This window comes from Perognathus longimembris, chromosome 20 (assembly GCF_023159225.1).
Source record: "Perognathus longimembris pacificus isolate PPM17 chromosome 20, ASM2315922v1, whole genome shotgun sequence".
NCBI lineage: Eukaryota > Metazoa > Chordata > Mammalia > Rodentia > Heteromyidae > Perognathus > Perognathus longimembris.
The window spans coordinates 42,271,907-42,294,962 of NC_063180.1; the positions used below are offsets into that span (position 1 = coordinate 42,271,907).

The 23,056-nt window shown below is 61.6% G+C and overlaps 1 protein-coding gene across 1 annotated transcript in view; it reads left to right on the plus strand.

Moving 5' to 3' along the window:
- Nucleotides 1-9,019: 9,019 nt before the first annotated feature.
- The window catches only part of Coro2b (coronin 2B), a 49,761-nt gene continuing 35,724 nt past the window's right edge, over nucleotides 9,020-23,056 (plus strand). Inside the window, exon 1 of the mRNA XM_048329690.1 lies at nucleotides 9,020-9,122. Coding sequence (XP_048185647.1) covers nucleotides 9,108-9,122 — 15 coding nt within the window. The 5' untranslated portion in view covers nucleotides 9,020-9,107. The remainder of the gene's footprint in view (nucleotides 9,123-23,056) is intronic.

A 23,056-nucleotide genomic window follows, 5' to 3' on the forward strand; every position in this document is an offset into this window, starting at 1 on the left:
ATTCTGACCTGCCAGGCTGAAAGGAAACCTATTTTTAAATCAACCAAACCTGGGGGTGAATGGTTAGAGCAATCACAGGAAACAGGAGGCTGATGTCTGAATGCACTCAAAGACAAGAAGCAGCTTGCCCAAAGCCAGAAAGCAAGCCGCCCCTGGCACCCTGGTGCCCCTCCGTGAGTATTTTGGTGATGATGTCGGCCGAGGGCCGTGGCCAGGCCACTCGGGGCCTTACGAGCCACGGAAGCCACCGTAGCAGGTTGGAAAGTGGACAGGTGCAGGAGCAGCTGGCAGGTGGATGGGAGGTGGGGGGGGGGGGCTGCAGGATGGAGCCGGGCTGGGCTGGTTCTAACTAGACCGGGGTGGGGCACAGGGCCAACCCCGAGGTAACGCCGAGGCCGGCCATGCCAGTAGGTGGCGCCGTCGACCGTATTTGGGGAGCAGGAGGAGGGCGAGGGGCTGACCTCCTGAGCTCCCAGGCAGCACCTCGGGGCCCGGTGGCCTCAGCGAAGGCGGGCACAGACAGGAGGAATGGGGTTCCTCCCTTCTTACTTGCTTATCCTTGATATAGGCCGAGCTGCGGCTTGAACTCGGGACCTCGCGCTCGCTCGCCCGGCCGTGCTGAGCTATCCCTCCAACCCTGGGCCCTGGGCAGGAGGCTGGATTCCCACCCACACCTCCGCTTGTGGTTGGGGGCCCCGTGGCTTAGGCCTGCGCCACCCTGGGTGTCAGTGAGGGTCTGGTCGGCATTTTGTCAAAGGAAGCTGCCTGTAGGGCAGACCGTGGACCGAGCTTGCAGTACTGACCCACGGACAAGATCTGACCTCCATGCCGGGTCCTTCAGACCTTCAGCCTCCTCCCTGTCCCGTGGCCCTGTCCTCAAACCTCTGCACTTCTCTTTCCTACCTTCCACCAGAGGGAGGCTCCCCTCTCCTTCCCGTTCCCACGCCCCACCCCCCCACCCCACCTTCCCATTTCCCATGCTGCCCTCACACCCAGCCAAAGAACTGAGCAAAACTCACGCCGTCCCCAGCACCTTCCGCTTCCTGCCAACTGGGCCCAGTGGGATGGGTGCAGGGTGCTTGGTTGTCATGGAGACCAGGCCTACCAGCTTCCTGCAGCCTCCTTGCTGGGAGAGGCAACAGGCTGGAGGGCGCAGCCATCCTGATACGGAGAACACACACACACACACACACACACACACACACACAGAGGCAGGTGTGCAAGGTTTGTGGGGCGACAGGGCTGACGTGGACAGGGCTGAGAGAGTGCAAGGGGTGTGCACGGTCAGGTCTCTGTGCACGGAGCACTTGCCAAGCCTATGCACATACGTGTGCAAGTGAGTGAGCGTGCAGGAAACCCCGCTGAAGACCGGGGCTCAGGGATTCGGAAGAAAGGCCTGAGCTATGTTGTCCTCCGGCTGCCCATTTATTTCCATGACCTGGCCGACCCCCAGGACTGCACAACTGTGCTAGGCTCAGGGGTACCCAGTACCCAGAGTTCAAGCCTCAGGACTAGGAAACAAAGAAAAAAAAAGGAGCAAAGATAAATAAAGATTCTAAGAGCCTGCGTCTAAGCCAAAACAACCCAGGTGAAATCAATAAGTTCCTGGGAAGATACAGACTACCAAAAATGACACGGGAGAATGCGTGGCTGAAAGAGATTCAACAAATAATCGTTTAAAAAGCTCTCAACAAGGAAATGCACAGGACCATATGGCTCCAACCGTGACTCCCGTCCAACTGGCATGTAAAGGAGAATCAACACGCGTGTTCTCAGATTCTTCCAAATCGCAGACGCGGAGGGAGTGTCCTAACGCCTTCTACAAGTTCACAGTTACTACCCTGAGGCCAAATCCAAAAAAAAAAATTAAAAGAAAACGCGCAGGTCTGAGATGATAGTACAAGTGCTAGAATGCTTGCACGGTACACATGAGGACGTGGGTTCAATCCCCTAGCATGCCATCAAAAGAAACAAGGAGCAAATATCCATGATGAATGCTAGGTGGTCTGAATTCCAAATAATTGAATCCTTCTTGTTGAACAATGGAGGGCAAAACACTGCAAATTAGCCCTCCTTAGTCATACTTTTTTAATAATAGTGCACGTGGGGGTCCGTTAGGAAAACGGCAGGCCCAGCTGCAGTGCAGTATAATTCAGAAACTCCTCTTCGTTTGCATCTGTGTAGACTCACTGTTATCAGGACGGCAGAGTCTCCGTGAAGGTCAGAGAGGTGGAATCCATCCGAGGGGCCCAGCCCGGCTACCTCTTCTCCACAGTGGCCAGGTACACCACTGCGCATCTCTCTGCCATTTTCTCAAGAACACGTCAGAACGTGTTTCAAAAAAAAAAAATCAGTGGAACTTTCATCTAGTGAAAACAAATGGCTTGGGTTTTTGCTGCTGTTGTTGGTGGTGGTGGTGGAGCTTGAACTCAGGGCCTGGGAGCTGTACTCTGAGCTCTTTTTGCTCCAGGCTAGTGATCTACCACGTTGAGCCAGTTTTTTGAGTGGTTAATTGGAGATAAGAATCTCACGGGTCTTTCCTGCCTGGGCTGGCTTTGAACTCTGATCCTCAGATCTCAGCCTCCTGAGTAGCTAGGATGACAGGCGTGAGCCACTGGTGCCCAGCTTGGTTTGGTTTTGGGCAACATTGGGGATTCAACTCCGAGTTCACCCTCGCTCTGCCTCTTGAGCCACACCTTCATTTCAAAATTGGAAAGCACTATCCTTGCAGAATCAGCCATAAACAGTATGGGAATGTCTGGGATTTATTGTAAAATGGGATTTGAAATGCTCTACCAAATGATGATTTCCATCACTGTGAAGGTTAGAATGTATACTGTGAAATATATGTAATTACTTAAACACAATAAAAAAAAGTCTCTACCAAATTTACCCTTATAGCTGCCATTCCCATTTGTTTATCCATGGATTGGTTCATGTGAAAATAAGTTCAAAGCCAAAATTAATTTAAAAGTGTTCTCTCCCTAATTACGAGCGAAAGACAGGTGACCAGTGTGACTTTAGTATTTCCTGAACATGAATTCCAGACGAACGTCGATGTCATTCAGATTTGCAGAGACTGTACCGTTTGCTTTTGTGACAGAATCACCCAGAGAGATGCTTTTCTCGGGTTTAAACTGATTCATCCATACCCGCTTTCCTTTCCTGCGTCGTTATTCTTAAACTTTGTATCGGTCTGAATCTGTATGAAGCGCAACAAAATGGCTCCTTCCTCCTTCCAAAGGTTTCTGTCTCTTCTTTCCCGGGTCAGCTGCTGTGCATGTCTGGAGTAGCTGGCCGGCTGCGGGCATCTGAGCAGAGAGGAGGGGCCCTTGGGTGGTGTGTGGCTAGAGGCACAGCCCTCCCCCCCTCTGGGGGGGCCGCTGTGTAGGTGGGGGACAGTCCACTATCCCCTAGGGGAGAGCTTCCCTCTGTATGGTCCCACTTGAATGCCACTGCCCTCAAGAGGCGAGTCAGATGCTCGTGTCCATCTTGCTCCTTCTGGAACTTCCACGGGCAGTGGCCAATGTACAGTGACACGGGTGACACAAGAGTCCCCCCCCCCCGGCTCTTCCCCTGCCCCCCCCTCCCCCGGTCTGGGCACCCACTGTTCTCTTTGCCGTTCCCCTAGCTCCGCTCTTCCCGGAACGCCACGGTTGGCATCGCTGTCTCTGCGCATCGCGCGTTCAGATTGGCTCCCCTCCCCGTGCAATGTGCACTTGACGTTCCCCGGTGTCTTTTCGTGGCTTGACAGCTCATTTCCTGTGAGCGGCGAATAACCGTCGGCTGGCCACGCGCACCTGTCGTTCCGTCCCCCATCCGGTCCCAGGCGCCAGCGCGGCTCACGCTTGCTCTGCCACCGGAGCCACGGGCTGCGGAGTCTCGGCACTCCCCGGCAGAAGGCTCGGGAAACATCGTGGACACAGCTTTTCACTCACCCGAGGAAACGCCAGGGGGCACGGCTTCTGGCCACATGGGAAGGGGAGGGGGCTCTGCCATGATGTTCCAGCGGCTGCGAGTTCTGCCACGCTGTTCCAGGCGCTGCCCGCCCTGCCCCGCTCTTCTGGTGGCTGTCTTGGGCTCCGGTGGCCCGGCCATTTGGGGCAGGGGGTGTCTTGCAGCCTTTCCAGTTGGCTTTGGTGGGGGGGGGTCTCACATTGCAGAGATCTTACTCTGATGTGTTACCTGCACGTGAGGCCTTACCGAGGGAGACAGAGTCAGGGGATGAACTTGAACCCCCAGACCTTCAGGAGAGAGTCAGAGGGTATGAACCTAACCTGCAGACTCTCAGGTGACCAAGTTGGGGTGTGAACTGGAACCCCCAGACCCTCGGGTGACCGAGTCGGGGTATGAGCTCAAACCCCCAGACCCACAGGTGACCGAGTCGGTGTATGAGCTCGAACCCACAGAGCTTCTGATGCCGCTGCCCGTTCCTTTGCCTATCCACCGGCACAGAGCTGTACAGTGTTCTGGGCGTCACCGACAGCAAAGTGACATGTTTGTCTAAAGCACAGGAGAAGCAGCCCCAGGGGGGACCCCGAAGGGGGGGGGACCCACGCTGCCTCCAGAGAAGAAAAGCAGCAGCCACAGGCCCTGGCCCCCAGCACACGGAGTGAAAACGGCTCCCTCCCTGTGCTAAGATCTTAGGCTGATACACGAACTAGATTGACATACGTTGAACAGCAGCGACGCGTATTGAGTTACGCTCCTATCGGGGACTCCCGCGTGACACGCGATGCTGGGTCAGACAGCTGGCACGGAGCTAGACCGGGCTCTGGCTTCTGAGGTGCTGGGACAAGCCACACCGGGGCGGGGGGGGGGAGGAGGAGACCCACGGTGAGCTAGGCGGCCTTGTGGGGCAGGGCCAGCCTCTCGGTGACAAGGCCGTGGGCTGTGGCTCTCTATCCTGATATAATTTCCTAGAGTAGGTTCTCTTTACCAATGCGAATCTCTTCTCCAAAGAGCCTTTTCCCAGAGCCTCCCCTGCGGCTGCAGTGTCTCGGAGTAGCCAGCTCAAAATATGGCAAGAAAATATATTTCAACAAGGTATGGTCTAGTCCCCCACAGGGATACTTTGGGGTGGTCTGCTGAGCCCCCCCAGGAAGAAGATTCATGCTGATGCACGTGGCTCACACCTGTAATCCTAGCTACTCAAGAGGCTGAGACTTGAGGATTGAGGTTCGAGATCAGCCCAGACAGAAAAGTCCATGAGACTCTTTTCCTGGCAGGGAGGGGGTATGGGATGGTCGTAGGCCTTGAACTTAGGGCCTGGGCATTATCCCTGAGCTCTTCTGCTCAAGGCCAACCCTCTACCACTTCGAGCCACAGAGCCACTTCCCGTTTTGGGGTGGTTAATTGGAGATAAGAGCCTCACAGGGATTCTTCTGCCCAGTCTGGCTTCGAGCTTCCAACTGTGGTCCTCAGATCTCAGCCTTTTGAGTGGCTAGGATTGCAGGCATGAGCCACGGATGCCTGGCCCTTGAGACTCATTCCCAATAAACTACCAGAAGAAGCCTCTTCTCTTCCCCGCTATCAGAAACGGCACCAACCAGACATAAAACCTCACGGGAACCAAGGACTACGTGTTCTAAGTGTTTAGATACAGGTTCCATACTCAACCCCCACGCCCATGCTTAGGGTGGGCGGCCTTGTGAGGTAAACTTTGGCCCATCTCAGAGTAGGACAAGGTCTTGGCTTCAGTCTGATCCAAAGCCTGCTCTTGACAAGGAAGGGCTGGAAACGCAGCAGTAACAGGTATCTGGGCAGCAAAAGTCAGCTTCTTCTGCCTTGAGGTCAGTGAGGGCTGGGGTGGAGGTCGGGGGGTCCCTTCCTAGGAGGGCTGCCTGCGGAGGTCTCCTGGCAGGAGCCCCCCAGGAAGGGGGAGGGGAAGCCCTCCTTCAACTTGGCGCCTACAGCCCCCGTCCGCATGCAGGGACTGGCCACGATTCTCGTTCCTTGCAGGAGCCACGAGGCTCCCGATTCTCGCTCTGCCTCTATCCCCGCCACCCTCGTGGCCCCCTTGCCTTCCGTGGGAAGATGTCCGGACACTGAACGAGGCTGAAATCCAGCCCTGCTGCCCGGGGGGGGGGGGGGGCGGGGGATGGGGACGGAGAGCAAAACCAGCTCTTCAGACCTGCTTTGCATGGCCTTGCTGGGTAGGGCTGGCCCCACGCCTGATGATGAAAGCAGGGGCGAGGGGGGGAGGGGAAGGGGAAGCACTGCCCCCCACCCCACCCAGGAGCTTCAGATCAGTAGACCTGTGGGGGCTTGCACTTCCGACAACCCGATGCGGGCCGGGGCTCCGGCTCTGAGAACCATCTAGGTGCTGACAGAATTTCAGTCCCAAAGGAAGTGGAGGTGGAAGTCTGCTGGCCGTGAGCGGCACTGTGCCCACAGGGCTGGTCCCCTGCAGCAGGTCTCTCTGGGCTGAGACGGGGACAGTATCGTGACACTTGCCAGCTCGAGTGTGGGAGACGGAAATACCGGGCCCCAAATAGATTTCTTGGACATGTTTTCAAGTGGGTTATTCAGAAACACAGCGTTCGGTTGGCTTTTCGTGCTCGGTCCAGGCCCATCTGCTTCCCCCCTCCAGGGGACATCTTCTGGTTAGAGCCTCTTTGTCCATTTTTTCCCTCTCTTAGGCTCTGGTTTGGGGGACTCTGAGCTGTGATGGGCCATGTCTGGAACCAGGAAGGAGGCATCGTGTGGGTGAGGCACCACGGAAAGACCCACTGTGGGGCCATCCTTGGGGGCCAAGCCCTCACCTGGGTGTGATGGGGGCCGGGACCTGTCCATGCCTCCCGTCTGACCGGCGAGACCCAACAGGAGGGAGCCTGAAGCAGTTTCTCTGCTACCGCAGCTTGTCACGTGGCCTGGGGGGGGTGGTGGGGGCAGCAGATTGATGTTCCTAATTACTCTTGGCTCAAGCCGATATGAAGTATTTGTCTCATTCCCCAAGCCGGTGACAGCAGCGGATGTCGGATGGTGGGGACAGTGCCAAGAGGCATGCTGGGTAACTGCGGATGGCAATCTGGAATGGGAAGTACCCACAAGAGATGAAAGTGGGTGCAGGGGATATGTGTTCTTGGCTGGCCCACTCCCTACCCCACAATGGTCTTCCATGGGGGTCCTGGGACGACAGGGAGACTCCGGGACAGGTCCTGAACACCTCCTCCCATCCTGAGTTGACCTACCTGGGGCTAACTCAACCCAGACCCTGGCCAGACCACTTCCCATGCCGGACAGCAGGCGGGTGGAGAAATGTTGCCAAGGGGCTTCATTTACATTTCTGCCGCTGATTGGTTTATTTTGCTGGATGTGTCCTTTTGTGTGCCTGCTCCTCCCCTCACGGGTGGGGGGGGGTGCTAGAAATGGAATCCCCCGCCTGGTACTTGAGGGGCAAGTGCTCTACCCCTGGCCCACGGTAGATTTGGTGGTATTAAGTGCTTGCTGAGGACCTGCTGGTAGACAGGTAGAATCACACGGAGGCCAGACCAGACACTCGGGGTTATATGTCACAGCACAGAGCTGTGGGGCTGGGGTGTCAGGCGAAGTGGACCGTCAGGGGTGCGTTGGGGGGCGTAGGCTTGGTGCAGAGGGGGAGCGTCCCTGGCAGGGGGCAGTGTGATCAAAGGCATAAGTTCCAACTTGGAAAGAGGCCTGGCACAGCACTGGGGCTTGCTACTCCAAGGATTTGGTGAATGGCTGCCCTGCAAGTATGGAAGGCTCCGGAGTTCACAGGCCTACAGAACAACTCTGGGCTAGATTGGGGGGGGGGGGAGGGCTGGGGAGTCCAAGTGCCTCCCTCTCTACATGGTCAGATCCTTCCAGAGACTTGCGTTTAGGGCTGCCCAAGGAAACCCAAACCCCGGGGATGTGCACAGGGCACCGCAGATGCCAGGCCCCCTGTCCAGTCACCGCAGAAGGGGTCGGAAGTCCCCTTGATGGCAGGCAGACCACCCCGCTGTCCCCCTCCCCCTGCCGGCTGCCCTCCCTCCCTCTCTGCCGTCCCTTCTCCCTCGCAGGCGCTCACAGGTGGGGGGTCCTGGTTAACGGCGCGGTAAATGGCGGCAAAGCAAGAAGTACACTTCTAGCCCAGCTGGCCAGGCGGGAGCCCGGCGTGGCCCGCTCCTCCCTCCCCAGGAGGAGGAGGAGACCTTTCCCAGGACTTAGCGACGCCGCCACCCTGGGGTCCCCCGAGGTGCGCGAGTGGCCAAGTTGGGGTTGGCGGGCCGCCGCCGCGCGCACCTGCGCTGGGGCAGAGGCTCGGGCCGGGCCGCCCCGGCCCTGCAATCGGGCACCTGGGGGCTCGGTGGCCACGTGGGAAGCGTGGGGTGACGCGCTCGGGCCGGGCGGGCGGGCGGGCGGAGGCCCCGTGCCAGCCGCCCGCGCCCGGCGGCCGCCCCGCCCCCCCTCCCTTCGGGCCGGCTCCGCGCCCGGGCTCGGGGGGCCGCCACGCCCCCTCCGCCCGCCCGCCCGCCCGCCGCGCCCGCCCCGCGCTGCCCCGGGGCCCAGCGTGTGCCTTCCCCGCGCGCGCGCGTCCCCAGCCCTCTGGGCACCCGGGGGCCCGGCGGCCCGCGCCCCGGGGCAGCAGGTACCGCGACGCGAGTTCGCCCGGGCGCGCGGCGTGGCCGCCAGACGCCCGCCCCCCCCCCACCCGGGGGCCTCGGGGTGGCCGGAGCCGGGGCGGGGGCCGCGGGGTGGCCGGAGCCGGGCGCGGCGGGCGGGCGGGCGGGCCGCCCTCCCTCCCCCGCCCTCCCCCTCCTCCGCCTTTGTAGCGCGCGCCGGCGCCTCCTCCCCGCCCCCCGCCGGCCCGCGCCGCGCTCCCTTTCTTCCTGCCTCGCCTTCCTGCGGCGCCCCGGCTGCTCATCCATTCTCGAGGCGCCGTCCGCACTGACGGCGGCGGCGGCCCCCGAGCGCCCGCCAGCGGCCCCGGCGCGCGGCCCGCCCCGGAGCGCCGCTCCAGCTCCGCCCAGGGCTGCGGGAGGCGCGCGGGGCCCGGCCCCAGCTCGGCCCGACCTCCGCGCCCGGCCCCGGCGCCCCGCGCCCCGGCCCCCCGCGCGCCCCGGCCCCCGCGCCCGCCCGCGCCGCCGCCGCCGACTTTCTGCATGACGGTCACAAAGGTAAGCGCCGCCCGCCGCCCGCCGCACCCCGACCCGCCCGCGCTGCAGCCCCCGGCCCGGGGCGGCGGGGGAGGAGGGGCCCGCGGGAGGGAGGGAGGGAAGGGCGCGCGCGCGCGCCCCCCCCCCCCCCCGCTACGCCCCGGATCGGCCGGGGAGTCCGGCCCGGCCCAGCCCGGGCTGCGGTTCAAACCTCGGTGGTGGTGGTGCGGGGGGGGGGGGGGATGCTGCATTTTTAACCCCTGGAGAGCCGGGTCGGGCTGCCGCGCCGCGGGCTCCCGGGGGGGGGGGGAGCACGGTGGGGGCCTGGGGCGCACGGAGGCCCCGCGGCGGGGAGCGCCACCCACCCACCTGCCGGCCGCATCCCCACCACGCGTCCCTATTTCCTAGTCACCCCGGTGCTGGAGGAGGCGCTACGGGGGTCCCCACCGCGGCTGGCCCGAACCCGGTGCATATAGGGGAAGGGGGAATGTGTGACAGGCAGGTGGCAGGTGGGTGACATGGCGCTGTCTTACTAGAGGAGGGTCCTCAAGACTTGCAGCCGGGGCCTAGGTTTACCCAGGAACTTCTAGGGCGGCCTTGCTGGTGGTCAGGACAGAGTTAGGAGATCGGCAAGGCAGTAGAAAAAGTTCCCACGGACCAGGGGAGGGGGAGGGGGGGTGGTCTCGGGCTGGGCTCTGCCCCCGGATCTCCTGGGCGAGCGATCTGTGGGGGCGGCTTCTACTTTGGGCCTCAGTTTCCTCCTGGGTGATGTGAAGATGGGGTGGTGGTGTACAGTTGAGGAACCAATAGGATCCAGGGTGAGCCTACTCTCCCCAGTGCCCCCTCTCACCTGGCCTTGACTATATCTTGACACCCCAAGGCCAGACTTTCCTTTTTTCCTTTTCCTTTTTTTTTTTCCCAGCCACCGTGGGGGACTTGGAGGCTAAGGCAGGTTCGGCAGACGGCTTGAGAGGTGGTCAGAGCCGGGAGCCAGATGGAGGGTCAGGGGGGTGCCCGTGGTAGCCACGGGGCAGTGCCGGCGCCTCCATCACGAGACAGCGTGCCCGTTCCAGGCCCCCTGGCTCAACTCCAGAGAGGCTGCCATTGTCCTGGCCCTGGGGCTTGGGAGCGATGTAGGAGCGCACGCTCCGGAGGGCCGGTGGGGGCTGCCTCAGCTTGGCCACTTCCGGCAGGAGGGCTGTGGCCCACAAAAGCTTCGAGTTTTGAAATGATTCAGATGATATCCTGCTTGGGGGGGGAGGGGGGGAGACTTTATCATGAAGATGATTGATGGGAAAGACACACACAAGCAGGCCGGGACCGCAGAGCCCCGCGGATGGGTCTGGTTGGGGAGAGGAAAAGGTGTGAAGTCTTTGGGCAGGACTGACTGAAGGGCCTCCCCTCCGCCTCCTCTGTGTCCCCAATCCCTGCAGCCCCGGTTCCCAGAGACCAGACGCACCCAGTTCTTACTTGAGAGAGGGGGGACGGAGGCCCAGAGAGGCGGTGACTGGCTTAGGGTCACACCGCAAGTGTGTGGCGGGACTGAGGTCTGTCTACCTCCGTGGCAAGGGGGGGGGGGCCCTGCGTGGGGGAGGGGCGCTGCTTGGAGATCTGCGTGCTGTGGGGGGGGATGATGGAGGGGGGGGCGGGGGTCTAAGAAGGTGGATGCCTTCTGGATCAGCTCGCTGGAAGTCCACTGACCGGTGTCTAGGGATTATTCGCCCCCAGCCATGTGCAGCCCTTGCAAACCCCTCTGTCCCCCTCCTCCTGCTCAGACCCGTGCGGCCTCAGCTTAAGCCAGTCCAGAGGATTAAATCAAATCCCCACTTTAACCCCTCCCGGGTCCCTCACAGACCAGCTCTGTTCCTTCAGGGCACCGAGGGGCGCGGGAGAGACGCAGGCCAGGTGTGGGACCGTCACGCCTCCCCCAGGCCTGCCGGACGAGGCTGCTCCGGGCCCTGACTGTGAAGGCCTGGCCTCTGGCGGATCCTAAATTGACCTCTCCTAGGCTTGGTGACCTTCGACCTCTCCTAGGCTCCAGGAGGGACTCGGGCCCTGGCCGTTATTGGGCCACTACCGCGCGAGTCTGGACTGTGTCTTGCAGGCCCCGTGGCATCTGTCCTGGTTGTGGTGACTAAACGCGTGCACGTACCCCATTTTCTCCCGGCCAAGCCTGCCAGGGATGCTGGCGTCAATGTCCTCAGCCCAACGTCTCCCCTGCCCAGGACCCTTCCATGCCCAGCTCTTCCTTCCCTCACTGAGCAGGAACTGGAAAGCCTGCGGGTCACTGGGCCCCAAGGGACAGTGCAGACCCAGGTCCCCACGCTTGGAGGAGGGGCTGGGCTCTGCTCTCCGCCCCCCCCCGCCCCCCACACCTGCTCCGGCCGTGGCCTGCTGCTGCCGGAAGCTGTGGGACTCGCTGTCCAGCCGGCGTCCTCAGAATCTCCGTTCTAGGGGAGGCCGTGTGTGAGGCATTAGGGACCCAGAATGCAGGAGCCCGGATCTTAAGAGGAGATGGCTTGGCAGGGACCGTCAGGGGGCAAGGAGCGCGGGCTTGCTTTCTCCTTGCCGTCTCCGCCTCTAGGCTGTGAAACTCTCCAGGAAAGCCATCCGCTTCTCTTGTTCCCAGAGGCCCCCCCCCCCCCCCCACCGCCCCGTTCCCTATTCCTAGACATTGTCCCCGGTACCCCACGGGGGAGGGGGAGGGGGAGCGGACAGCTGTGAAGTGCGTCGGGCCGACGTGAGCGCGTCCAGCAGGGACCATGGCTGCTTGGCAGGACCCGGCGCCAGCGGCCGCAGCAGGCCTGGCAAAAAGGTCCCGCCGTGGAGTGAGATTTTCCACTTCTCCCGGGCCAGTAGCTGGAGCAGACGTGGCCTTTACCAGCACGGGAGCGGTGGTGGCGGAGTCCCCACGCCTGGCACCAGGAGATCAGAGACTGATAGGCGAGGCTGGCCCCCCCCCCCCCGCCCCGAGCTTGTCCAGGGACCAGGGTGTGAGAGAATGCGCCCATTCCCGGCGCCCCGCCGCTCTCCTCCCTTCTCACGGTGGGTCCCCTGGCTCCCTTCCTTGCGCGGTGGCCCCCGGAGGCCCCGGCTGGCAGCAGCCGGCACAGCCCGGTCCCTGCCAGGGAGGGACGGATGCAAATCCAGTGGCTTCCACATGAAAAGAAGCTGTTCAGCCGGTGCTCTCCTTTGTGGGCCTGGAGTGTGGGGACATCTGCTGGTTGGGGGGTGGGGTGGGGGGGGAGGCTCGCTTGCAAGAGGGTGGGCAGAGGAGGGGGAGAGGGAGGAGCTGCTCCCCGAGGCCCCTGGAGGGACGATGTAATTGCTTTCTGGCTGGCACCCTCCTAATTAATTAAGGAAGCCCCTGAAGGTCTGGGTTTTCCGGGTTAGCACGTGGACCCTTCCGCACCCCACTGTTGGTGAGGGCTAAGCCGGGGACTCTGTGAGGCCCTGGCCACAGAGCCGGCGTGGGCCCCCCCCCAGGCGGGATGCACCCCCACTTCTGACCCGGAGCCGTTGTCCTCAGAGGCCGATCGCCAGCCTGGCACTGAGGGCGGTTAGGCCGGCACCGATGCCACCTTTCCCCTTAGAGTCGGGGCAGAAGCTGGCAGCCGTGGGAGTGAAGGAAGGCTGTGGCTCAGGACCAGGGAGCAGGATTCGCACCCAGGCTGTCGACTTGACTCGGGAGAACCGACCATTCTCCTTCCCTTCAGATCCCAGCTCCTTCCCGCTCCCACCTTCCCCGAGGCAAGGGGCTGCTGTGTCCCCCGCCCCGCACCCCCACCCCCCTGCCACCTCTGCCACACCAGATCAGTTAGAGAACGCAGGGCCTGCAGCCCCGACCAGAAGCAGCCCTGTCGTTTGGTGTGGATGAGCGGCCCGTGTCCTTTTATCCCTGCTGCTTATTTTGGCTGTCATAATGTGCCGGGAAAGATAATCAGGCTGTAGAAATTCGGTGTCCTGCTCTTGTTTGGGAAGTGAGCTGCATAAAGCACGTGAAGCTTGGTGTGTGTAGCCGACCAGCCCGGCTCCTTGGGGAGGAGAGGCGGCCCCGGCCGGTGACCTTACACCTGGCGGCCAGCCTGTGATGGATGACACCCAGGGCCCTCCGTCGAGTTTGGCTTCAGAGCTCTCCGCGTTGGCTTTGTGACCCGGAACCGGCTCGGTGTGACCCGGAATCTGGTGGGATTTCCAGGCCACGAACAGCCGGCCGAGTGAAAGGTACAAGCGGGAGGAGACGGGAGGTTTCAGTTCCCGGCCACGCCCCGCTGACCTCCAGGAGCCCCCCGAGCGGCGGCTTGTAGGAACGTGCCCGTGGGGGAATTTCGGGGTTCCCAGAAGTGTGCCGTTCTGGGGGGAATTCTGAGGAAGGAGATGCCCTCCTCTCCTGGGCCTGCTCAGGACTGCCTTTGCTCCGTTCCCATCCCTTCTTCTGGGGGAGCCCAGGGGGTCCTGACCTGCGGCTGGCTCCCGCCCCTCGGCACCCAGATCTAGAAGAAGGGTTCAGCCAGAGAGGCTCCAGGAACACCGGTGCCTCTGTGAGCCGATGGGGCCTGGCGCCTGCCCCTGGCCGAGGTTACATCTGATTTCTCCAGCGCCGCTCTGTGTGCGCGGTGAAGGTGCTTTCTTTCTGGAGTGCGGTGTGCAGACATCCACGGCCGGGCAGGACTGGAAACGCCCGTGGGTCCTGCTGAGCAAGGCAGGTACTCGTACTCCTCAAAACCTGTGACTTCTGTAAGCCACGGGGCTCTGAAGATGTGCAGGACAGAGCTCCCATTCTCCAGCGGGGAAACTGAGGCCCGGAGCTCCGCCCGAGTGCACCGGGAGGTGGAAGCTCAGCCCCCAAGCTCTGTTGGGGGGGCTCATGCCAGTGAGTTTTCTAGGCTTCTAGTACGCACCTGATGTTGGCAGGCCGAGGGCTGACTGAAAAGGGGAGGCTGAGGGAATGTTCTAGAAGGGAGACCTTGTGAGCTTTCCTGGACGGGAGGAGTCCCTGAGTGGGGAGGCTTGGCCAGGCGTGCCCTGTCCAGGGTGCTGGGGCGGGGGGGCGGGGGTGGGGAATGGCAGAGGCTGGAGGAGGGGGATCAGCCGAGGCCGGGGGTGGGGGGAGCGGCTTCCGGGTTCTTCCTCTCAGCCACTAGGCTGTGATGGCTGAGATCTGGCAGCGGCCGCCCGTACGTGCGGGCTGGCACCGTGGCCCGGCCCGTGAGCTGGCTCTGCCCCCGGCAGCGGGCCTCCGGGCACGCCGGGCCAGGGTGGCCTGTGCGCCTTTCATCGCTGAGGCCCCCCGAGGAGGCCCAGAGGGGCTTGGGGGGGGGGGGGCTGGGTTGCCCAGAGCTTTCCTCCGACCAGACTTCCGGGGGCCAAGTGCTTCTTCCTCCCTGGAACTGTGTCTTACAAGGGAAGGAAGGAGGGCGGCTGGAAGAGCGGGGGCGGGGAGGCTGAGGAGCCACACGCAACCACGTGGGGCCGCGGGGACCCCGGCTTCGGAAAGCCCAGAGGGTGGGCTGCCCTGGGTGAGACCAGCCCTCACGCCCCTGTCCAGGCGGATCCTCGGGTTGTCCGTCCCCGGCTCGGCCCTGGCCTCAGTTTCCCCAGCATCCTAGGCAGCGCGTCACTTGGCTGGAAGCTGAGAACAGGTCTGCCAACACCTTCCCTCCCCTGAACCCCGGGCCCTGCCGGCAGTAGTGTCTCCTTCTGAGTTTTATCCTTCAGGAAGTAATCACACACTCACACAGACACACACACGCACACACACGCACTCAGGAAAAGCTCACGCGACTAGAGGTCCAGAGTTCGAGGCCGGCCACCGGAGCCTGCCCTGTGATTCCAGGAACTCCCTCACCTGTCTGAAAACCCCGCTCCTACCCCGGCGTTCACCCCGGCTTCATTCAGATCACCCGCCTCCGGGGCCCGCGTAAGGTCCTGCCACCTACGTGTGCTTGATCTAGTGTTCTCCACTCACCGCTTTGAAACTCTGCCAGTTATTTTTAAAAATCATAGCTGGGGGTGGGGGTAGGAGGTTAGGGGGAGCATGGAGAGTAGGCAGCCCAGGAAAGCTTCCTGGAGGAGGTGGCTTGTGGCCTGTCCTGGGCAGGCCGGGGAGGAAGGACAAAGCCAGAGCACTCCTTCCTACAAGGAAGGGTTCTTTCAGGGGAGGAAGACAGCGAGGCTCCAGCAAGTGAGGTCAGCCCTTGGATGCAAGGGTGGGGCAGCACAAGGAAGCACAGGAAATGACTGTCTGAGAATCACAGTCCTGTTGGCCATGGGTGGGTGGGTGGGGGGGGGGGTGGCTTTGAAAGCTCCCGGAGCCCAGGATGTCAGGCCCTGTGAATGTTTGAATGAGGAAACAGAGGAGGATCGGAGAGGCTCCGTCCTGCCCTTGCTCCTGGAGGCTCCTCGAGCCCCAGCTCCCCTCCCCAGCCCCTCAGGAAGGACCCCACCCTGACATCCAGCGTCTCCCCACGTCTCCCACGCCCCGTGGGCTCCACAGCGCTGGGAGAGAGGGGGGGCCTGGTTTCTGAGGTGGCAGCCGCAGATCAAAAGCAGCTCGGCTTGTTTGTGTCCCCTGAAGTATTTACAGGAAGAGGAGAAGGAGCTGTTTATCCAGCCCATTCTCCAGGGAAGAAGCCCGAAGCCGGGACCGGATGGGACGGGATGGGAAGGCTTCCCAGCTTCCCGGCGGCTTCCCGGCTGGAGACCAGCGGCTGCAGAGCCAGCGAGAAGACAGGAGTTCTGTGGGTTGAAGAAGGGGGTGGGGGGAGGTGGGGTTTCTGGAGAGATCCGGGAGCCCCTCCGGCCTGCAGTCCCCCACAACGCATTTCAAGAGGCGCACGTGCTAGCCTCTCTGGTGGTCATTCCAGTCCCGTTTGGTGCGGTCCCTGGTGTGGGTGGAGGCTGGGTAGTACGTTGGCGATGAGATGGCGGATCTGGTGACAAGCCACCACCCCTGGGCCCTGACACAGGGTGCTCAAGCCTGGAGAAGAGGCTGCGGCAGCCAGAGCCCCTGTTGGGGGGCTTGGAGTCCTGCTGGGGAGCGTTCTGTGGACCCGGGGCTGGATCAGGGTGCCCCTTCATCCTTCCTCCTCCCCTGTTCTGCACGCCAGCAGCTTCCTCCCAGGAAGGGACTGGGCGTCCACTTTGCGTCTCCCGGGAGTCGCAAGGCACCGAGAGCCCAGCAGCGTTTCCTCCTGGCGGGCCCGGCCTGTTCTCCGTGCCCCCCAGGTCAGGCCTCCGCTGGCCCGTCGTCCCCTCTAGGATGAGGACCGCCTTCTGTCCCGTCCCAGGCCGGGGCACAGGGGCCTCTCCAGGGCTGAGGCCGGTCCTGACCCCCGTAAGCCTTAGACGGGGAACAGATACAGTGGCTTTCACCAGAGCAACCAGACCTCAACAGTGACTATACAGCAAGGGCTGCCCCAGGCCCGGCACCGCCCTGCTGGGGGGACAGGGGAGGGGCCGGCTTCCCCAGCCTTCAAGGAGGTTGAATTTCGCTTGGGAGGAACACGGGCTGAGCGCGGCCCTGATGGCCACAGGGACTGACCCGGGACCCGGCCGGGCTGGGCTGCCTGAGACAGCTGTGTTTGACCTTGACTTTGGAGAGCCGTGGCAGTGCCCCTTCCCCGCAGTAGCTGCTGAGCCTCAGGCTCAGCCACCCCAGAGGTGACTAGGCAGCCACTGCGGGCCCCAGGCTGTCCACCGAGCGGGGACCAGGCTAGTGGGGTAGGGGCCATACACCACCAGGTGCCTTCCTTTATGTCCATCAGAAAGAGATGGGATCGGGTCGTTCAGTCCTGGGGCTTGGACTCGGGGCCTGAACGCTGACCCTGAGCTTCTTTTGCTCAAGGCTAGCACTCTACCACTTGAGCCCACTTGAGTGGAGGAGAGATCCCAGGCAGGACAGCCGTGTCCCCTTTCCCTGGAGGGCGGGATCCACAGATGTGCAGGGACGGGGGCTTGGCATTGTTTTGCAGGGGTCCTGTACCCCGTCCTGACCCGGAACCCCTGGGGTGAACACAGAACCTCCCAGGCTGCGGGACTCCTTGCAGACGCTCCAAACGGGGCCACCACGGTCCTGCAGGGCCCCGCCCGGCTGGGTGGACAGCCTGGGTATACCCTACCTCTGCCAGTCTTCTTACCTCATTAGTATTTTGAGCAGAAGCATATTTTTTTTATTCCCTGCAGGGAATTGGAGCCCTGCTCATTTCAAATTGAGTAAAACCAAAGAGCAATTAAGAGACACAGCCTGTCGGTCAAGGAGAAAGGACACAGAGCAGGGGCTGCTGCTTGGCTGGCCGTGGGGCACAGCTTTTCTGGGCTGGCTTGGTTTGGGGGGGTGGGGCGGGGGGGGAGGGAAGGGCTACGCCATGGATTTGAAATCCAGCAACGATGTGAAATGCCCATCACCGATCGAGACCTGCCGGCGTGTCCTCAGTGTTTAGCAGGTCCCCGCGGCCTGTGCCCAGGGCTCCTGGTGTACCCTGTGGGCACAGGAGGTGGGTGAAGGTGAAGGATGGAGGAAACGAGCCCAAGGTCACACAACTAGCAGACCAGGTTGGTGTCCCCCGAGGAGGTGTTCCAGAGCCTGTACCCCTTCATTGCCTGGTGCTTGCTTCTCACAAGTCATGCTTTCACCAACCATTGCGGGGGGGGGGGGGGGAAGGAGAGAGAGAGAGGCTAACAAACCCCTCCTTGGCTTAGGGTGGTGTAGGCGGTGGCCCCGTCCCGCCCCTCTCCGGGGCTCTTGGTGGGCCTGGGGGCCTCTGCTCCATGACGGGGCCCTTGTAGGCCAGGCGAGACCCACGCCGGCGGGGAAGCAGCCAGGACCGGAGCTTCAGGGTGGTACCCGGCAGTCCAGAGGTGAGGCCATTTATCTTCCTGGCCCTGCCTTGTCAGTGGTTTTTTTTTTTTTTTCCTTTTCTTTTTGCTAACAGCTGCCTCCTAGGAAAACAGAAAAATCAATCTAAGGGCAGCAATTTAGCGTTCTGCGGAGAGGTGGCCCGTGTTGTAAATGGCGGCGGAGGGGAGGCCGGTGCTGGGGAGGCTGGTCCTGGCGGCCCTTCCTGTCCAGGTGCCCGCTGCCCACCTGCGGCCACGCCCACCCGAGGCCCCGCCCCACCCGCGGCCACGCCCCCTCTCCCTCTTCTCACCTGACATCCTCCAGGGCCTCTGAGACCTCCCTCCCTGGAGGGGCAGCAAGCAGCCGAGTGGCCCTTGGGCGGCAGTGTCCCCTCCCAAGCTCGGTCTCCCTCGGGAGGCTGCCCTATGCTTTCCGGACATCCGGGTCTCGTGATGCTCCAATTCCAACTCAAAAAAAAAAAAAAAAATTCATCTTGGCTAATTGTGCTGTAGGCCTGAGTGAATCCAGAAGCTATTAGTCAGGCCCCGCGGGCCTGGCGTCTCCCTGGCAACGGAAGATGCGTCCTAATGACCTGAATCCTTGGAGACTGGCTTGGGGGGTGGGGTGGGGTGGGGTGGGGAGGATGGGATGGAGGGGGGTCCCCTCCCCGCCTCTTCTGAAGGGTTCCCGTCGCTGCGGTAGCCCGAGGCCCCGGGGCCAGGGGGACCTAGGGCTGGGGAGGGGGCAGGGAGGCAGATTCTAGTCACCGATACAAATGACCCCATAGCCGAGGATTTTCACGTGGGCCCCGCGCCTGTGGGGAGCACGCACACGCACGCGCGCAGGCAGCCGCCTCCACGCCATGCACCGCCGCGCGCGCGTGTGCCACACGGGGCACTCCCGCGTACGCACGCGGAGACGTGCACGCGCTACGGCAGATGGCAGGGGTTTAACGTGCGGGTGTCGCCCGCGTGTCCCGGGCACTGCCGGGGGCTTCCCGGGCCGTGTGTCTCCAGCACGTTCTGAGGCAGCACTTGGTTCGCTTGTGTTTCGTGGCATACCCTGCCCTGCCCTCTTCCTGCAGGAGGAGCCCAGTCCCGGGTCCTGGGGGGGCTCATTCTGGCCTTCAGGAGCAGGGGGTCTTCGTCAGCAGCACCTCGCCCCCATCCGGGCCTGCCGTTGCTCCGGCCGTGGTGGCTCCAGAGGCGTCATTCTGCGATGGTTGTGGTGTTTGGGGATGGCCCACGAGGGAAGAAGGGGGCCCTCGACCGGGCCCCGGAGGAAGAAGTGGAGAAGAGGAGCCAAACCAGGGAAAGGACATCGGCAGGACGCTGCCCCAGCCCGGCTCCTGGTTCCCCGGGCCCCGCGGCCTCACTGAGGGAAGACCCCCGCAGTGTGGGCGAGGAGGGAGGGAGAGATGCCAACCCAGCCATTTCTCCACCGCCTCCGCCCCTCCCTCCCTGCTCTCCTGCTGATTCATGCGTGGTCTTCGGAGATGGCCAGGCAAGAGGAAGGAGCAGGGAGGAGGCCGTCTAGCCCTTCATTGGAGGGGACGGGGCGCCTCCCAGCTGCTTCCTTGCAGCTGGGGCCTTCCTTGGGCTTGTGTCTCCATCAAGGGGCCTCGGGGGTGCGTGGGCATGCGACCGCTGGCAGGCCGAGAGTCGATCGATCGTCTTTGTGCAGTTAGGGTATTTGGATCTGTGCAGAGTAGAGGCTGGCCTTGAACACACATTTTTTTTTTTTTTTATCAAGATGTCCTGATTCAGAGACAGGAGCAGAAGGGGACTGTGGCTGGGCTTTAAGCCGCCCTCCCATCCTATGCCAGGCTCCGGTCTGCCGGGGGGTGGGGGGCCCCCCGTGTGGGGCTGGGGAGGAAGCTGTGGTGTTGCCCGTCTGTCCTCTTGTCCTTCGGGCTGGGGGTGAGGCAGGACTGTTCCAGGAGGATCCGATCCTGCAGGCACGCGCCGTCTCCTCCTGGCACCGGGTCAGCTTGTTTTCCCAGGGCTTCGCAATCCCTTGTGCAGAAGGAGCCGGCACCTCGTCTCCTGGGGGCAGGAAGTGTGGGAGCCCCCCCCCCCCGCCCCCGCCCACCGAGGACGTCCCAGGTCTGTGAGCAGCGTGATCTGCCGGCGGCCCGGGTTAGGACTAGAGGCAGAGAGAGAGAGAGAGAGAGGCGGCTGGGCTGGCTGGGCGGAATCGGGGTTTGGGGTGCTGGCTCCTTGGAGCCGCATGCACGAGGGGATGAGAAGACACGGGTGGAGGAGCCAAAGCTGCCCAGGACCCTCCTCCCGGTCACGGAGCAGTGAGAACCCAGGACACAGAGCCGTCCGGTCGGCCGGATGACAGGCTGCAGACCTGGACCCGAGGGGCCGGCCGGGGGCAGAGCCGCCAAGGTCCCTGCCCAGCCCTTGTCCCCGAGACGACGCGGCCCGTGAGGTCATGGGCTAAGTGAGGTCATGAGGGTGGAGCCCTGGCCACCACGGAGGCGAGGTGGGGTGAGGACACGGTGACCTCGCCGGCCGGGGGGCTGAGGGAGGGAGGGAGGGAGGGAAGGAGGCTGCCCCAGAACCAGCCCTGCGGGACTCCAGGGAGCACGGGCAGATGGCCCTGCGGAGGCGCCCAGCCCAGGGTGCTCTTGGCAGCTGGAGTCTGAGGTGGGAGGCCAAGGTGACAGCAGGGTGTAAACATGCAGAATGTGGAAGGTGGCAGGTAGCTCCCCCCCCCCCCCCCGAGCTTCGCACCAGGAGATTGGACGCCACTTAAGAGCTGGGCGCGAGGGTTAGGCTACCACATCCAAACCCTGGCCCCTTTCTCTAGACAGAGAGCCGGCTAGGCAGGGCTCCACCGCTCTGTTTTTGTTGCCAGTCCTCGGGTTTGAACTCAGGGCCTGAGCACTGTCCCTGGCTTCTTTTTGCTCAAGGCTAGCACTCTGCCACTTGAGCCACAGCGCCGCTTCTGGCCGTTTTCTATGTACGTGGTGCTGAGGAATCGAACCCAGGGCTTCATGTATACGAGGCGAGCTCTCTTGCCACTAGGCCATAGTCCCAGGGCTTGACCTCTTGAGCCAAGCTTTCCCCATCTCCTCTGCCTCTTTCTCACTTGAGTTATTTCTCGGGCAGGGCCTTGAGCTTTTGTCTGGGACTGGCTTTAGACTGGAGTCCTCCTGCCTGTAACTCCTGAGGTGAGGTGACAGGCACTACCACTATGCCCAGTATTGTTTCGTTGGTCTTTTGTCTGTTTTTTTTTTCAGTATCAGTTGAGATAGGGTCTCAGTAACTTTTTGCCTACGCTGGTCTCGAACTATGATCCCGGGGCCAACCAAGACAGTGAGATCTTGTCTCAAAAATAAAAACAAGAAGATTGGGGGATACAGATCAAGTGGTAGAGTGATTTCCTAGGAAGCCCCACTGTCACAAAAGTTAAAAAAACAAAACAAAACAGTGTCGTGTCTGGGGCTATCTGGCAAGGCCGGAGAAGGCTGTGTAGAAGCTGGCTTAAAAATTAGCTTATTGGCTCACATCTGTAATCCTAGAAACTCAGGAGGCTGAGACCTGGAGGATCTCAGTTGAAGGCCATACGGGGCAGAAAAACCGGTGAGACTCTGATCTCCAAAATAACCAGCAAAAAGTAGGGCAGGGGGCATGGCTCAAGCCGTAGGGTGCCAAGTGTGAGGACTTGGGTTCAAATACCGGAACCTCCTCAAACATACAGCAAAAACACACACTCCTTACCTCTGGGTGAGTCCCCCCGCCCCCCCCCCCCAGCCTTAAATTTCAATGCCAGGAATCTACCTTTTGAAGGAGGGATTGTGGCTGCCTTTCTTGAAGCTGGTTGTGCTTTCCTATCTGCTGTTCTGCATTGTGCATTCATTGCTTTGATACTTAGGAGAAAGTTGAGCAAACTTTTAAGAACCCTCTAGAAAGAGAGCAAAAAACAACAACAACAAAAAGTCCCATTTCCCAGCTGTTCAACACCATCTTGGGTTCTAAGGCAGCCGTGGTCCAGAATTGTAAAAGCCGTTAACAAAGACACAAAGCAAAGCAGTGTCGCGTCTGTGGAGAACAGGCTGGCAAACGCGTCTCACAGGCACAGAAATGCCCATCTGCCGTGACCCAGGAGTCCCAGATTCTGGGAATCTGCCCACAGGAAGTAATCCCAAGGAAGAGGAAGGCTCTGTGCACCAGGAAGTGCCCCACGCCACTACAGACCGGAAGCACCCTGAGGGCTAAGGCACGTGACTGGCCAGCAAGACAGCCTGCCTGCATTCAGGAAGCACTCTGCTGCCATTAATAAACGCAGTTCCAAAACAAGGGCTGGAGCTGAGGCTTAAGTGGCCTGGTAAACACCAATCCCCGAGTTCAAATCCGGTACTGCCCCAGATTGCAATACCAGCTGGGTGCTGGTGGCTCACGGCTATAATCCTAGCTACTCTGGAAAAATGAGATCTGGAAGATCAAGGTTCAGAGCCAGCCCAGGCAGAGAAATGCACTAGACTCCATCCTCGAGCCGTGCAGGCTTTGGGACAGGGTCAACGTGTGTGACAACACAAAGATCTGAATGGAGAGGGAAGGGGTGGGGTGGGGGGAATCTGCCCTGCAGGGGGCTGGCCTTGCCGCTCACATCTGGGTCTTCCCTGGAGTCAGGGTAGGTGTGAGAGGCAGGTGTGTGTGTGTGTATGTGTAGGGGTGTGTGTGTGTGCTGTGAAATTGGTGGTAGTTGTGGAGTTTTGGGTAGCCATGGAATTGTGGGTAGCTGCGGGATTGGGGTAGCCATGGAATTGTGGGTAGCTGTGGAGTTTTGGGTAGCCATGGAAGTGTGGGTAGCTGTGGGATTGGGGTAGCCATGGAATTGTGGGTAGCTGTGGAGTTTTGGGTAGCCATGGAATTGTGGGTAGCTGTGGGATTGGGGTAGCCATGGAATTGTGGGTAGCTGTGGAGTTTTGGGTAGCCATGGAATTGTGGGTAGCTGTGGGATTGGGGTAGCCATGGAATTGTGGGTAGCTGTGGAGTTTTGGGTAGCCATGGAATTGTGGGTAGCCGTGGGATGCTGGGTAGCTGTGGAAGAGTCGGGGGAGATGGTTTTCTAACTGCTGTAGACACCCCCAGTGTTTTCCAAC